General features: G+C 40.7%; 2 protein-coding genes across 7 annotated transcripts in view; both read right to left on the bottom strand.

Moving 5' to 3' along the window:
* Window positions 1-14,655, bottom strand: part of LOC124866066 (low-density lipoprotein receptor class A domain-containing protein 4-like) — a 406,571-nt gene extending 391,916 nt beyond the window's left edge. For 3 of the 4 annotated variants that reach the window (XM_047361711.1, XM_047361714.1, XM_047361713.1), the window contains exon 1: window positions 14,522-14,655. The gene's annotated coding sequence lies outside the window, so the exon portion shown is untranslated. The remainder of the gene's footprint in view (window positions 1-14,521) is intronic. The other variant, XM_047361712.1, reaches the window with a different exon arrangement.
* Window positions 14,656-15,246: 591 nt separating this feature from the next.
* cep192 (centrosomal protein 192) overlaps window positions 15,247-17,298 on the bottom strand; it is a 44,190-nt gene continuing 42,138 nt past the window's right edge. For 2 of the 3 annotated variants that reach the window (XM_047360959.1, XM_047360961.1), the window contains exon 52: window positions 15,247-16,679. In XM_047360959.1, the coding sequence (XP_047216915.1) occupies window positions 16,547-16,679 (133 nt within the window). In that variant the 3' untranslated portion in view covers window positions 15,247-16,546. The remainder of the gene's footprint in view (window positions 16,680-17,298) is intronic. The other variant, XR_007037643.1, reaches the window with a different exon arrangement.

The following is a 17,298-nucleotide window of genomic DNA, read 5'->3' as shown; positions in this document are numbered from 1 at the left end:
GACTGCCCACTCCCACCACATACTACACTCATCCAGTATGTTGATGACATACTCTTGGCCACACCCACTGTCACTGAATGTTTGGAGGCTACTGTTGTAGTTCTTTCACATCTGGCCAAGACAGGCTACAAAGTCAGTAAGGCCAAACTTCAAATCTGCAGAAGACAGGTGGACTTCTTGGGCAGGGTGATCTCCCAGCCAGGGACCGGTATGTCCCCTGCGCATCAATCCGCAGTACTTTCTCATCCAAAACCACTCTTTGTGAAAGACAGTAGATCATTTGTCCCCGGCTACACTGATCTCACAGCTCCCCTTAGAGACCTAGTGAAAAAACAGGGCATGAGAAATTTCACTGCCCCCTTGGAATGGACCACAGAAGCTGAAGAAGCTTTTATCACTCTTAAAACAAACTTATCTCAAGCTGCGCACTTGGCTCACCCTGACTACACGCTGCCATTCTATTTGGATGTTTCTGTAACAGCACACACAGCAAATGGGGTGCTGTTCCAGAAAAAAGGGGGTACTAGGACTGTCCTTATGTACATAAGTGTTATACTTGACAACATGGAACAAAGACATCATGAATGCACCAGACATGCAGCAGGGATGGCTAAAATCATCCAGAAAACAGCCCATGTAGTTATGGGACACTCCCTCCACATTCTCACATCACATGGAGTAGTGGCTTTTGTGAACTCAAAGACATTCACACTATCACCACTGAGACAACAGAGACTGAGCAGGGTGCTGGAAGCTCCTAACATCACATACACACATGAGGGCATAAATATGGCAGACAGAATGACGTCAGGAGAACCACGTCTGTGCAGAAAAAGTGGAGTTTAATGAAAAGATTAGACCAGACCTACAAAGCACATCTCTGACAGATGCTAGAAATCTGTATACAGATGGTTGCTGTTTCAGACATGACACACAAGGACTTAAAGCAGCGTATGCAGTGGTGGAGGACTCAGGGTCGGACTTTGTAACAGTGACAGACACACAATCAGCACAGAGAGCAGAAGTTTTGGCAGTGATAGCGGCCCTAGAATTAGGAGAAGGACAAAAAATAAACATTACACAGACTCAGCATATGCCACAGGTGCAGTGCATGTTGAACTAAAGCAATGGTTGAGGACAGGGTTTAGGACAGCAGGACAGAAACCCATTAAGCATGAACAGGAAATGAGAAGGTTGGCTGAAGCATTGCTATTACCACAGGAGGTGGCAGTTATCAAGTGCAAAGGACATGACAGCAGCAATACCAGAGTAGCACTGGAAAATCAGGCGGCAGATCAAGCAGCGAAGCAGTGTGCTGGGTATCAACCAAAAAATATATTGTTGTGTTCAGAGGTAGGGTGGACACCAGAGCCCACTCTGGAGGAAGTAGTGAAACTACAAAAGGGGGCCTCACCAGAAGAAAGGTCGATGTGGAAGGCGAGAGGAGGCAGTGAGGACTAAAATGGACTTTGGAGGAGTCCAGACGGACGTCCAATCCTGCCACCAGGACTCACTACAGCAGCCCTGGAAGAAGCCCATGGCATGGGGCATGTAGGGACCACACAAATGATAAAAAATCTCGAACATTGGTGGCATCCTTATTTAAAACCAATGGCAGTGCATTGGATAAACTCATGTGAAATTTGCAGACAGTTCAATGCTAAACCTACCTTGAAGCCAGCGCCAGGGAAATTCCCAGTAGATCCTATTGCAGGGAAATAAATCATCATTGACTATACAGATATGACTGAGAGAGTGAATGGGTTCAGATATCTGCTAGTGTGTGTGGATGCTTTCACAGGTTGGCCAGAAACCTGGGCCACAAAAAAAGAAGACAGCAAGTCTGTGGTAAAGTGTTTAATAAATCATTACATTCCCAGACATGGTTTTCCAGCCAAAATAAGATCAGACAATGGCAACCACTTCAAAATCGAGGAGCTCAGAGAAGTGGAGACATTTTTGGGACTTAAACATTCCTTTGGGACAGTGTACCATCCACAGTCCCAGGGAAAGGTGGAAAGAATGAATCAGACCCTCAAAAACAAATTGGCTAAAATCTGTGCACAGACCAAAATGAATTGGGTCACAGCCTTGCCGTTAGCCTTGATGTCTGTAAGAAGCTCTGTGAATCAGAGGCGTGGTCTGACTCCACATGAACTGCAGACAGGGAGACCATTTCCAGGTCCCCAAACCAGGCTACCTTTTCTAAATGAATGTGAACAGTCTCTGTCTCACCGTGATTATTACAGATCTCTCCACAGTCTTGTTGCAGCGTTCTCTAAACAGGTCCCAGCAGAACCAGAGACCAGAAACGGCACCACCACCTCGGAAGCTCAGTGGGTCCTGCTGAAGGTGATCAAAAGGAAGTGGTCAGAACCCAGATGGACCGGTCCATTCCAGGTCACAGAAAGAACCTCACATGCGGTGAGACTCAAGGGTAAAGGCGACACCTGGTACCACTGGAGTCAGTGTACAGCGACAGACGCTCCGCAGAGATCCCTCGCTGAGGTCCAGGAAAACCTAAGAGAAAACACCGGGAAGGAAGATCAAATTTCTCACCCCACTGAAGGGGCAGAATAATCCCCAGGGGTGAGAACGCAAGGCTCTAGATCAGTCTACACTTGGGAGCTGAAGAGGAGAAAGAACATCAGGAGAAGAGGCAGCAGTGACTGAGTTTTCCTCTCACTGAAAGTGGTAGTTTTCCCTCCCACTTGTAAAATACTGAATTAAAAACAAATACTGAACTAAAACTTTTGTATCTCTATTAATTTCTTTTTTCCAGGTATCAAAGATTATATTACTCACAAGTATTACCAGGAATAATCATGGGGAGCCAAAGGGTAGGGCCAAAACCCTCTAAGGGTTGGGTCATGGGATGTTTGTGTGCCATGTATCCGATCTCTGGTTGTAAGATTTATCACCTCCACTATTGAAGGGAAGGCTTCTCAGCATCCCACCATGATGCCACTGTTAGAGGTAGACGGTGATGATGAGGAGCAGGAAGGCATGCTGAAGATTTTAAGTTGCTTACAATATAATCTGTGGGCATTTTAGGGTGAAGTCTTAATTGAGACTTCAAAAGGGGGAAATGTTGGAAAATATTTAAAATACTTAATAGGGTCTGCATTGCTATGCTCAAGTTAGGTTTAATGTGTGAAATAAAATATATTGTGTAACTTAGTGGCTTGCTCAAAACAGGCCGCTGTGTATGTGTGTGTCTGACTTGGCTTGGTCTGCCCGGCGACAGTGAAGATATTTCTGTACATGTCTGAAAATAACAGCCAAAAGTAGAATAACAGCAATGTTGTGAAGGTCGAACAGACAGCTGAATGCCAGGTGTAGGAGTTCAACTGACACTCAGCTAAAAATATGTGTTTTTTCTTTGTAATTGTACACGCCTTGCTTTTGAATAAAAACCCTGTTCTGGGGAGGAAAAGTCAGAAGTGTTTCTGGTGACTCAGCTGGAACACCTCTCCACGGCCGGGCAGAAGAAACTGTGCAGACTCTGTGCTTCCTTTTATTATTTAGTTTTACTAAAACAGTATAGCATATGACTTAGTTTTTCCAAAACAAATGAGCACGCAGGAGTTTCTGGGAACAACTCCATCAACTGGCAGCCCAAACCATCACTGATCCGCCCCCATGCTTCACTCTGGGCATGCAACAGTCTGGGTGGTACGCTTCTTTGGGGCTTCTCCACACCGTAACTCTCCCGGATGTGGGGAAAACAGTAAAGGTGGATTCATCAGAGAACAATACATGTTTCACATTGTCCACAACCCAAGATTTGCGCTCCTTGCACCATTGAAACTGACGTTTGACATTGGCATGAGTGACCAAAGGTTTGGATATAGCAGCCCGGCCGTGTATATTAACCCTGTGGAGCTCCTGACAGACAGTTCTGGTGGAAACAGGAGAGTTGAGGTGCACATTTAATTCTGCCGTGATTTGGGCAGCCGTGGTTTTATGTTTTTTGGATACAATCCAGGTTAGCACCCGAACATCCCTTTCAGACAGCTTCCTCTTGCGTCCACAGTTAATCCTGTTGGATGTGGTTCATCCTTCTTGGTGGTATGCTGACATTACCCTGGATACCGTGGCTCTTGATACATCACAAAGACTTACTGTCTTGGTCACAGATGCGCCAGCAAGAGGTGCACCAACAATTTGTACTCTTTTGAACTCTGGTATGTCACCCATAATGTTGTGTGCATTTCAATATTTTGAACAAAACTGTGCTCTTACCCTGCTAATTGAACCTTCACACTCTGCTCTTACTGGTGCAATGTGCAATCAATGAAGACTGGCTACCAGGCTGGTCCAATTTAGCCATGAAACCTCCCACACTAAATGACAGGTGTTTCATTTTCATTGTCCAACCCCTGTAGTTGTCTTTTGCTTTTTGCTAAATACGGCAATTTTGGTATTTCATCAACTGAGGAAAATAATTAAATAATTAAAAGAAAAGTTAATATTTAAAGGATTATCCTCGTTTCCTGGTATCTAAAAATATCCAACTACTAAAGGGTATCCGAAACAAAAATCCTATTGTATTTGTTAAAATGTAATTTTTCAGTATGTTATACGCTCTGTTTTTGGAGAGGATTGTGTTTATATTTTGTCTCTTTTAGAACAGTGAACATCTGAAAGAAGAGGAGAGAGGAGGAAAATAAAGACTGATAGAAAGAAGAGTAAAGCTAAGAGCAGAGAAAGAGCAGATGAGTGTCAGAAAAAGAGAGTAAAGAAGACAGATATTAATATTGCTATTTATTTGTTTTATTACTCTTAGGAAATGCTAACAACAGTGTGGACAGACTTTCGTGCTATTACACTTGATTTTTATAATTTAATTATGAATAAATATTTTAAAATAAATGAAACTGTGACTGTTTTCATTATATCTTGATAACATTTATTTCTTTTAATCTCTTAGCTGGAAATGTGCCCGGATTTGATTTCGGAAAAAAGACTAAAACTATAACTGAAACTAATAAAAACTAAACTGAAACCAAGCATTTTCAAAAAAAAAAAAAATTAAACTAAACTAGCAAACAAATGCTAAAAACTAATTAAAACTAAGATAGAATTGAAAATGTGAAGTTAACTAAATAAAAATAAAAACTAATAAAAATTGAAAAACTATTAAAACCTGGTTTCTGATTACTCTTTACCTCCTAAAATAAATAAAAAGTGACATTTAACCACAAACATCCTGAAATATATATCATTGAAATATACACAGTCACAATATATGGTAACAGCTGTCATATCCTGGTCCTGTCGGTCTATTATTGTGTAAAAGTTGAGTTTAAAATTTTCTACGCAAGTCACCTTTTCAAAAAACGACAGGGCTTGCTCGGATTTTCCTTTGCGTTTGCCCCACTCTCTTTGACCAAGCTTATGCAATTGGTGTAGAATACTCTTCTTTGAGGCCAGGATACAGTGTATAAACGCAACAGCGCCTCCTATGGTCACAACATACGGTGGTCACAGAATATGGTGTAAAACAGAGTCAGCCTCGAAGTTGGCACGTTCCCTTTCTGTTAGATTTTGTCATTTGTAAATATGTTTTGGAACTTGTAAAAGCGCTTTGCGTGTTAAGTTAGTGTTTTCTGAAATGTTAATTTATTTTCTCAAATGTAAATTTGTTTTGGGACTTGTAAAAGTGTTTCACTTCTTGTTAAATTGTTTCCTAAAATGTGAATTTGTCTCGAGCTTCGTAAAAGTGTTTCAGATTTTGTGATATTGGTTTGCACCTCCCGGCCAGCGTATAAATCAGCCCAAGCATACAAACAATATCAGGCTTGAGAGTGTTAGTGAGATCAGATCACGCTGATTGGTACACAATCAAACAGAGAAAATGGCCTGCTCAGTGCAGTCCCTCTACCACTGTTCCACGCATCCACAAAATGGGACTGCAAGCAGTGGACAGACGTCAGACAGTGAAAGAGCTATAACTAAAGCAAAGTTGAATGTTCAGTTTAAAGGTTGGAGGTTTAGGAGATATTCTTCTCCTACTTTCTAAGGCACTTTATCTAAGAGTCACAGGGAAGTTAAGAATGTTAAATATAGGAAATATCAGTCAACACTTAACTGCCTATGTAGGTTAACCTCTAAAGCCCCAAGGGTTTTTTGTGAAATAACATACCCAGTTTTTCTCAGATATTACAAACAATATTTAAATAATCATTATGTTAATAATTGTGTTTTACAAATGCAAGTGACAACTCTGGTCTTCCTTTGCTGGTTAAGTGAATCTGGGGTGGATTAAGGCAAAAGTTTGATTTTTTGGATCTGTTGCACGTCTGCTTTCAGCAGCTGGTTATGTGTGTAGAAACTGTGTGGCGAACAGCTGAGACCGAGTTTTGGGGTTTGATGCTATTTTGTGAAGTTTGTTTGCTTTCTTATTCAACTGCTTGTAGTTTTAACTGTGTTTGGTGTTGGTTTCAAAGATGGCAGAAAGGGATCGTAGAAATGGTTTTGAAGTTGGCAGTAAGACTACTTTATTGTCAGTATTTATATTTAATTTGAGACTGAATAAAACCTCATGCTAATGGTTTTAGGGTGTTTTGTCATTTAGAATGAGGGTGTACCAATGAGCCGTACCAAAGACTCACAATTACACGTCTTATGCCAAAGTCAGTCAGTTTTTCGAAAAAACATTACAAAAAAAACAAAAAACCATTAAGGCTTATCTGGCTTATTCAGTAACAACATTCAGTAACGAAACGGGACGTAAAAACGTATACCGGACTGAAAACTGATGTTGAAACCTTGAACTGAACCAAACCATGGATGTTGTAAACTGTTCCACGCCTAATGCTTACTCAACCAATGAAATAACCAATAGAAATAAGAAGAGCAGCAGCATGAAAGAGACTTAGAACCACTTAAAAAGCATATTTGGTAGCCTGCTCTGACTGAGCTTCATATTTAGACAGGATGGAAATAAACCCCAATGCTATGATTTCTGCAGGGTAGAGCCCAAAAATACAGTGTTTGGACAAATAAACCCTTTGATCAAACTTATCACAGTGTTCTAACTGGGGTTAGAAACAAAAAAACACTGCAGTTCTCTCAGGGTTTTGTTCAGCATTTTGATCTTCTGTTTGACTAGCACATCTTTGATGTATGCAGTCAGAACTCTGCCAGATGATTAGCTCTGGCCATGAAAAGACCTTAAAACATTTAAAAAGAAGGAACAGAGATGTAAAAATGTTTTCCTTTCTTCGGAGAGAAAGTGAAAATCTTGCCTGCAGTGCTTTAGTAAGGATATACAACAATTCAAACAGATTTTCTTAAAAGGCTGCCAAATTACATGCGCTATCAAGCTGCTTTTAAAAACAGCTGAGTTGCAATGGGGAGAATTAAAGCAAGCAAAAGTAGAGTGAACAATGAAATTGCCAGAAAATATATATATTTTAACACAATTATATAAAAACGACGTATGAGCAAAAAAAAAAAAAAGAAAATTGTGTGTATTGTTCAGCTTCTGGACAGACTAGATCGTAGTTTCCCTGTCTGTTGTTTCCACATCTTGTGCTTTATGTTTTTTCACTCTGCAATTTCACATACACTTGGTCGGAAAAAACAGAACAACCCAGACACACACACACACACCGGTGTAGACTGGCTGGTTTTTACCCGTCTAGCGCCTTCATTCCACCAGCACAATAATGTCACATTTTGGCGTGTCACATGGCCTTGCAGACAAACGAGGCTCATGTGTGTGTTTGTGTGTGAAAGCCAAAGCCGGAGGGTGGAGTTCAGATTCCGGCTGATCCTTCCATAGAGCACAAGCTCCGTCAAGTCTCTCTCCTCCGTCGAGCACACACTCCTCCTCTCGCCTCAGGAGGTGAGAAGCTGCTAATTGGCAAAGGGCAAAAGAACACACGGGTGAGCTCGCATCTAACACACACACACACTAATAAGAACAGAGGCAGACGGACACAGAAGCCTGGCTCTGAGAAGCACTTTTACACTGTTTGTGCTTCGAACAGCTCAACCTGGCAGACAGTACTGGAGCTAAGAATACTCACTGCCTGCCTGCCGAGTTTCTCCACAACTTTCCTTGGTAATCTGTTTCCGACCCCCCTTCCACTGGGCTCTACCATCATGGCTTGACTAATGACCTTAGTCATTTAGGCTATCGTCAATTATTTAAAAAAAGCCTAACATAAGAGACTGCAATACTGTTGTGTAAAATTCCTTCCATTTAAATACATCCTTTAGGAAAAATGTATGTGCATTATGGACCTTATAGTGCAGAAATAAACCTCCAAGTTGGAATATTTGAACATCCTTGTATTTCTGAGATCTCGTCAAACTCCTGGTTATAAGAACGGGACACACCCGAAGGCTCGAGAATTAATGAGCGAGTTCTTTCACAAACAGCTGACATCCCCCTCTTAAAAGATATGATGAAAATAATTAGAGAGCATGGGTGGGTGCTAATGTGTGGCTTTTTTAATAGGTTCCCGGTGGAATCAGATCCATCATGACGACCTGCAGACATTTCATACAACCGTGACCCAGTTTTTACTGTTTCCACGGAGACCCCAAACACAATTCCTGGCATAAACAACACCGTTATACTGTAAATGTGATAAAGTTTCATTAATCTAAGACTCTAACCTGTGCTGGCATGTGAACATAACAAAACATTATTGTAAAAAAATCAGATAAAGCTGCAGGCGTAAGCAAGCAATTAAATTCCTTTTTTTAAATCAACATTTTATTGCCTACAAAAATCACAAAGTGCTTCAACAAAAAAAGAAATGCATAAGATAAAATTAAACAAAAGCAGATTTAAAAAGATACGTTTTTAGCTCGCCTTTAAAAGGAAACCAGTCTGCTGATCTCAGAGTAACATGGCATGTCTTTAATGTACACTTGAACAGTAACTTCTAGTAAGAGATGCATCTGCAGACAATCTAACATCAACATTTTAAAAGCTTGGTCCTTTGTGGTTAACAAATACAGTGCTAGCTGCCTCTGTAGTGAAAATTGTCACAATCAAAAAAGTGTAAAGCGTAATGTTATCAGCGCAAAAATAGAGGAAATAAATAATAATTACACACTACCTATCCAAAAGGTAAACATTTAAATTCAGGCATAATAAACTCTGCCTTTAATAGATTAAACCTCACTTTCCTTGTAAAGGCGAGTGGTCTCATCCTGCAGATCTGTTGTTTACAGAATTGTTCCTTCACTAAAAAACGTGTTTCTGGTGGGCTTTTGAAGTGTGAGTTGATAAAAAAAATTTAAAAAAGCACGCGACTTAACTGGATGTTCTATGGAGCCCAGCTAGTGTCAGTGGGAAAAACAAAACAAAAAAAACACCTCAGCCAGTGGAAATCCGTGCTCACGCTTTACTGATCTCCGTGCACTCCGTTTTGCAATCCATGCACGCAAATTACTCAATAACATCTGTCGAGCTATCTCAGTGTAACAAAAATAAAGTCATATTACAAGCTGTGAAGTGTGTTGATTGAAACATGGCAGTGCTTTAAGTTTATATATGCCAACAGATCCAATGATCTTGACAGATGTCAACGAGCAATCTGTGAGCACTGATCACAAAATGGAGCACACAGTTTATCAAACCATGCAGATGGATTGCAGAAACTGAGAACACAGTTTAGTAAAGCGTGAGCACGGATTTTCACCATGTTTGTTTTTTGTTTCTTACCTGCTGACACTTGCTGGGCTCCGTACAACGTAGTTTCCTGCTCAGGTGTTGCAGCATGGAGGACATGCAATTATGGAAAGCTATGTCAGTTTTGCAGTACACACACTGCACTGTGTTTTCTATGCTGTTAAGTTTAAAGTGATCCCAAACTTTTTCTAGGCACTTGTTTTTGCTCCTCGCCGTCTCTCTCCATAGGTGATAGGTGCCTTGGCATCCACGTACCAGCAGCAGAGGCTATCGTTGGTGGAAGTGAGAGCGTTGCGCAACACCTATAACCACCCAGCCAGAACACAGTGCACTGAATAGTTAATTAAATTCTATTTAAGTCTCAAAACAGATATTTTGCCTTGAGGAATTTTAGTAATTGAGGTACTTAAATCATTCGAGGAATCGTTCCAGCCCTAGTCGGGATTTCTCATTCTATCCCAGACATTCTCTAGCTTTAGATTTTAAATGTTGGGCCTCTGTAGTACCAATCATCTGTGAAGTTTCCCCCCAAAAAGCATTGTTTAATATACTTTTATCCCCATTTAATCTCCTGATTAATCACATAATCTGGTCATTAGAGGTTAGGCTGCTGCTCTCTGCTTTTCTTCGCTGTTCCACATGACGAAGGCTTAGTGCTACCTAGCTTGCAGGTTACTATGTCCTGCATTTTCTTGCAATTGAACATTTTATATTTACTCATTTAAAATATGGGACAATAGGAAAGTATTCCTAAACACACAGCTAAGGAAACTTAGTTAGTTTCAGAGAAAGAAAGTAAAATTGCTAAAACAGCCCAGTCAGTTTGTGACTTGTTTCCAAAACAGATGGAAAGAACTGAAGGTCAGAAGGCACGGAAAGGACCCCTAAAACCTTCAAGATTGGAAAACTATGTGAAAGAAAGGGTCAAACTCAAACCTGAGTAGTGCAAGTGACTTGTTTCTCTATACAGGTCTTGAAGTTATCATTACCAAAGAAAAAGGTTTCCTTAGAAAGTATTAAATACATTATTTTAAGTACGTCCAATACTTGTTCCATGTGTCATTCCATTTTGACTCATAACTTAATTTGTGGACTACTTTGGATTCTTCGTAGGTATGGATCTCTTGGGTTGTTATTCCTGTCAATGGCCCCATTAGGAATATTTAAACTGCGGAAAAACTTTGACGTGCCCAATACTTATCTTACTTGCTGTATATCCAGTACATGGTCTCTAAAGAAAGGCAACATTTGTTTAAAAAGACAGCTTGCAGGGCCTGGTTATCTCCATAGATGACAGCAATCAAAGAAAGCTCGTCAACTACTTGTTAACATGGTGTCAAGCTAAATGACCTCCCTCATACAAGGAATCTTATGGTCATTTCTTCCAGTAAGAGCTCTGGAGGTGCACATTCACAGTGAAGGACAGCCCTTGACTCCAGCATAGTGAATTAATGAGAACTCTTTCTCTGTACCAAAATGATAAATTATACATCGGAGTTTACAGAAGCATCACCGAGGGAGAATTAAACATCTTTACCTGGTGCGCGAGAGCAAAGGCGGCCAGCTACACAGTCTAAATACGACCTGATGTAATGTACTCAGGAGGGCCAGAATGAGAGAACTGTGGTTCTCCTTGGGCTAAAAGTAACAATTTGTACTCGAAAAGAATGTTTACCTTCAGTCTTTTAATGATGTGCTACATGACAACGCAGTTGTTAACACTGTTGTTCAGCCTCAAAGCAAGAAGGTCTTAGGTTCAAATCCCAGCCTGTGGCCTTTCTGCATAGGTTTGCATGTTCTTAACAAGCTTTACCTCATCAGCGTTGCAGCACAGAGCGAAGACAACACCCACTCTAGCTCCCTACAACACTGCAGTGCACTCTTGCAGCCACAACCTGTCAAACTCTACAACCGCAGGGTGAGAGGTTTCTCTGTAAATTCATGGACAAAAGTTTTTAGACTAGCACAAAATGCTGACTTATGTTCGTTTTGCAAAAGCTGTTTTATACAGCTGCATGGTGACACAGTTGGTAGAACTGCTGCCTTGCAGCAAGGAGGTCTTGGGTTGAAATTCCAACTTGGGGTCTTTCTGCATGGAGTTTGCATGTTCTCCCCTTGCATGCAAGGGTTCTCTTGGGGTACACTGGCTGTCTCTCACCATCCAAAAACACAAGTTAGGTTAATTGGGCAGTCTAAATTTCCCTTAAGTATTAGTGTGTGGTTGTGGGTGCATGTTTCAGTGTTGCCCTTTAATAGACTGGGAACCGATCCATGATGCATCTGAATAGGTTCCTTTCCATCTCACTGTTGGAGATAGGTACATGCCCCTGTGGTTCATCATGGATACACCCAGTATAGAAAATGGTTAATGGTGTACGGAAGAACTTTAATTTGTGTGTGACAGTCAGCATTGCATTAAAATGGGCAAAGGAAACTGCTGCTACAAGTACCGCAGCTTAAAGTCAGAGGTCTAATAAGAAAGAAGTGCGCTACAGCAGATTTGCTACCACCAGTGCACAGCTTGTTCAACACTGGCAGCCCGCAGGTGTGTATCATGAGAGTGAGTTACCAGTAGTCAGGATTTGGCCTAGAAGGGGATATCCAGAACCCAAGGAGGAATTGTAAAAGTTCTGAACAAAAGTAACAAAAGTTAACAGTATTTGCTAAAAAACAAAAAGCTACTGACATTTTAGAAAATGGTAACTCTTACTAATTACTTTTTTTTACTTCAATAAATGTAGAAATCCTAAAACAACTTTTTTGTCACTGTAATGACTGTATGGAAGTCACTGAAGGAAAGCAGACAGGGAGAACTTTCAATTAAGCTCAACAGGACATTCCTGCCCAAATTGATCCAAACTAAGACCTTTAAAACACACCAATGTATTTTAAGTTTAAACATGGCTGACATACATCCAGCCTTGTAAAAAGGAATTAGCTTCGTGTTACTCAACAATCCTACAGGTCTGTATCAAACTTTCCATGTCTTAGCGAACAGTGGAAGACTAACCTGCTTTATTTTAGGCCTTTAAAGAGAATGCCTGCTTGAAACACTTGTTGCTGTTTTAATTTAGAAACACAATGGTTACATTCATTCATGACATCATCATACAAAGTTTCAACGGCAATTCTACAGACATAAGAGTCAGTAGGGCTAATGGGATTCCTATGGTAAGTATTACAATGTCACTGAACAGAGCGACGATTGCTGCTACTTCTGAAACAGTCCACGGTTCAAAACCTGTACAGTGATGTCAAAAAAGTAGGTCCACTTCCAGATTTCTTCTGTTCAATCGTTTTTTGTTACACTTAAATCTTTCAGATGATCAAACAAATATAATTATATCAGAAAATGATTAACTAAGAAAATACAAAAAGCCGTTTTTTAATATTCCATTTAAAGGAAAAGAAACAGAGCTTGGCCCTGGTGAAAAAGCAATCGCCCTGCTTGTGTTCAGTTTTACTAGGCACAACCAAGGTCTTATTACTGCCACACTGTAGCAATTAAGCAATAACTTAAAATGAACTTGTTTGATGATATAAAGTAGGCCAAACATCTCAAAAAGCAATACATCATGCCTTGATCTAGAACTATTCAAGAACACGTGATGAGAAACAAAGTTATTGACATCTATCAGTCTGAAAAGAGTTACATAACCCATTCTAGGAGTTGGGACTCCACTGAACCTCAGTGAGAGCCATTATCCACAAAGAAGAAAACATGGATCAGTGGTAAACCTTCCCAGTAGTGGCCAGCATGACACAGTTATTCCTAGAGCACATCATCAACTCACGCTGGAGGTCAAAAAGGAACCCAAGAGCAACATCTAAATAACTTTAGGTCTCACCTATCTCTGTTTTTAATCAGTGACCAAAAAGAAATATTAATGGGAGTTTTCTATGGCAAAACATCATACCAAAACATGGTGGTGGTAGAGTTGTGCTCTTGAGTCGCTTCAGGATCATGCTGTAAATTATGGAATAAAGAATTCTGGTTTGTACCAGAAAATCCTGAAGGAGAACATCTGTTAAATTGATTGTTGGTCCTAAGTTTAAGTACATTTGGATTATGGGAGACTAATGATCCAAAGCACGCCAGAAAGTCCACCTCTGAACACGTAGGTTTGTAATATTTTTCTCTAATAATGAAATGAAATAATTGCATTTCTTAATTAAATGTCTGATTTGACTGATGCCAACATTAACTTTATGATGTGAAACATTTAAGAGACAAAAAGGCAAACAGAGGAAATCCATCAGGGGGCAAATAACCCCCTCCAACCCTCGGGTGTTAAAATCTTTAACCAGCTCAGCCTGCATGAAGTCACAACAGCAGACCCAGTCAACTGCGTCTCATTTGCATATGTCAAAGTTGAAAACCCACCCGCAAGCAATAATTAAGTATTTAACTGTTAGAGCTCCAAGCTAGCTTGTTCTTTTAATAATATTGAACATGACAGCTCCTGGCACACAAACAGATATATTTCTGTGTCTACTAAAGCAAAACCAGAGACCCCGGTCAGAGGGAGAGAAAGACAGATAGGGGGCTGGTGCCCTGGCCCCTGAAGAGGGAGGAACGGGGAGAGAGAGAGAGGGAGGGATAGATAGATGGATGGATGGATGGATGGATGGATAGGGTTATTCACGTCTGCTAACTTAGCTTAGCTCTTCAGTCAAGCGTAGCTCAGACAGCAGCTCCCACTCTGCACGGCAACTTCCAGCGTCTGGCCCAAAGTGCAGAGCCGACCCGGACTTCCCGACAATAATTTAGCTGCACCAGTTAGCTTAACTAGAACATTTGCCAACGACAGCAGCAGTTTGTCTGCACAGAAATTACTTTCAGAAATCTCACCGGCCTCTCACCTGTTCGTGCCTCCACTCACGTGCAACGCCGCCGTGACTGGTTGGCTGGTCTGTGATGCTGTGGATGTTAGACGTCAGGTCCAACTGAACTACAGTGGCGTCAAGGCTGGGAGGCAAAATAAAGCTCAGCTGTCCTACTGTACCGACAACCGGGCGGTAGTGGCGCTTTGGCGACATCTGCTGGTCACTTAGCGTACAGCAGCAGAACAAAAACAATGACCTCGTTTGAAGCTGTAGCGTCCCAGCAGGGACAGACCAAGATGCAGATTTTCTTCCTGGCTTTTTTGTCTACTTTTTAGGTCAAAGATTCATTTAAGAATGAAACGGCGGACTCTCAAGTTCCCACTTTATTGATGACTAATCATTTGTCAAGTTCAAATGATCCAGCTTATTTGTAAAGTAAATAGCATTTCCACTTGAGAATAACTGTGGGAGTTGATTGGAGTCATCCATTGACATGAAGATGCTAATTTACAACAAATATCCAGTTCTCACTTGATTAGGTTGAGGATAAAAGTTGAATGAATAGAAATGATCCATAACAAATGCATGGCGTCCTCTGAATACATCGCATACACAAAGTATTTCCAGCGACTTAAGGGATTTATTCCATTATGGAACAAGGCTGTAATAAACTGGAAAAAGTGAATACTTTGTAGATGCACCATAGAGCAGTTATTTCCACAACTTGTTAAAAATACTGGTTGAAAAAGCAAAACTCAATATACAATAATCATTAACCTTTATTTAAAATGTGTACATACATTACATAAAATAGTGCACATTTTCATCCTAAGATTTCAGAACGTTTCTTAGATACCACATAAAACTTCCAATGCATGCAGGTAAATAATGCCAGACATTAGTGTTCTGCTGCCAAAGTGTGTGCCATCTAACAAGTTAACAACACATGCTTGACGAAGTTTGCACACCTTTCCCCATGCCAATCCAGCTCCAGAGCTCATTACAGTACGGATGTGAATCCAATGCTCCCCTCGAGCAATTTTGGCGACTTGCCTTGGAGCCAAAAAAGGAAACGGGGATCAAATTTTCTGTGCCTGGAACAGTGATTAATCACATTTTGCCATGGTAACCATACTAGGAAGACCTGGCAAGTTTCTCAACAAATCCCCCTAAGGAAATTGATTTAGCATGTAATCAGAACCATTAACCACCCTAATGTTGCAGTGAGCTGCCTTGATCTAGACAAAAATAATATGCATCTGGACAATTTTAAAATCTTAGAGCTTGCAGGGATGTCAGCACATGGCCCAAAATAAAGGCCACTGTTCAAGTGGGCTTTAAGTGGATGAAGAGCCATCTCCATAGAAACCACAACAGTACAAAAGATTTTAAAAACCTGAAATGTACAAAGACCTGGAGCAGATATATAAAAAATAAAGAACTTTTAAATAAGATACAAAATCTCATACTTGTCCAACCATCCAGACAGAAATGACTTCTCTTAGTTTTGGGTCAAAAGGTTTCTGTTTCTGATTTCCACAACATAATGGGAGGAAAAGTCAACACAATGCAGCTTTTCCAAAACCAGAATTGTTGCAGCTATGGTGCCAAACAGCAGACAGAGGCCTTCCTGTGTGATCAAGTGCAAGTAATGCCAAATGGATCTTAACTGGTACTGCTGCTGTCTGACAGAGGCTGTGGAAACAACAATGCCGCCTTGTGACATAACTGAAGGGGATAAGGCAAACACCCAGCCTAGGGTCAAGTGACAGAAATCATCCCCCCTGGAAACGCCACAGTGGTGCAGACTAATTGTAAGCTGGATACATTCAATCATTCTGAACGATCTTTTCATGAGTAAGCCGGGGACAGCTGAGCCCTCTTCACAGACACAAAGGACTCTGTTTGGCATCTCGACTCAATAAGTAACAGTCTACATCTATAGAAATAATTCTACAAAAAGGAATTAAATCCAGGCTCTGCTTTTGATTCACAGGAAACATTTGGTGTTTGGTCTTCCATGTGTTGCTCTCATCTGTCCTGTCCAACAGAAGCAAGAATTCAAGGCAATGCTTCACCACTCAGCTGAACAACCAGACTTCCACTTGATTCCGACTGGATGAGCAGCAGGCCAGTATGCTTGCCTGCTGTATTGGGTTTGAACTGGACAGGTAGCTTGACATAATGCTGGGATCTAATGGATAAGGGAGAAGAATAAGAGGAATTACACAGAGGTTTGTCACTAAGAAACACATTCAAAGTATATAAACTACAAATATATAAGCTTTACTTTAATTCTTGTGTACACCAGATGTTACATGCATGAACTAATGGAAATGAATGGGTACAGTTTAATCAAGTATCAGTGCCTTGCGTTTCTACTCTTTGAACCTTTCACATCTTGCCACATTACATCCACAAACCTAAACACATTTTGAGATTTTATGTGGCAGCTCTATGTAAAGTAGCGCAGAACAATAAACAGAGCTTATAACAGCTGTTTTTCTGCACTGGATGTCATTGTAAGGTATCAGTTTAAAAGGGAACTGCACACAAATATACTCCAGGCGTCACTTTTTCCTTTTTATAAAAGGCTTGAAAACCCTTCATCCTTTTCCTTCCACTTCACAATTAGATGCTACTTTGCGTTAGTTGGAAATCCCAAAAAATTCATTAAACCTTCCAGTTGTAATGTGACAAAGGGTGAAAAGTTTGGACGGTGTGCATACTTTTCACCCTTCGCTTTGTAAAGCACTGCATGACATTTCTGGAGCATATTTCTAAACCCTGTTAGGCTCAATAACATCAGAACA

Source organism: Girardinichthys multiradiatus, chromosome 3 (assembly GCF_021462225.1).
Source record: "Girardinichthys multiradiatus isolate DD_20200921_A chromosome 3, DD_fGirMul_XY1, whole genome shotgun sequence".
Lineage (NCBI taxonomy): Eukaryota > Metazoa > Chordata > Actinopteri > Cyprinodontiformes > Goodeidae > Girardinichthys > Girardinichthys multiradiatus.
The sequence above is the reverse complement of the archived record's forward strand: the minus strand, read 5'-3'. Positions and strand labels throughout refer to the sequence as shown.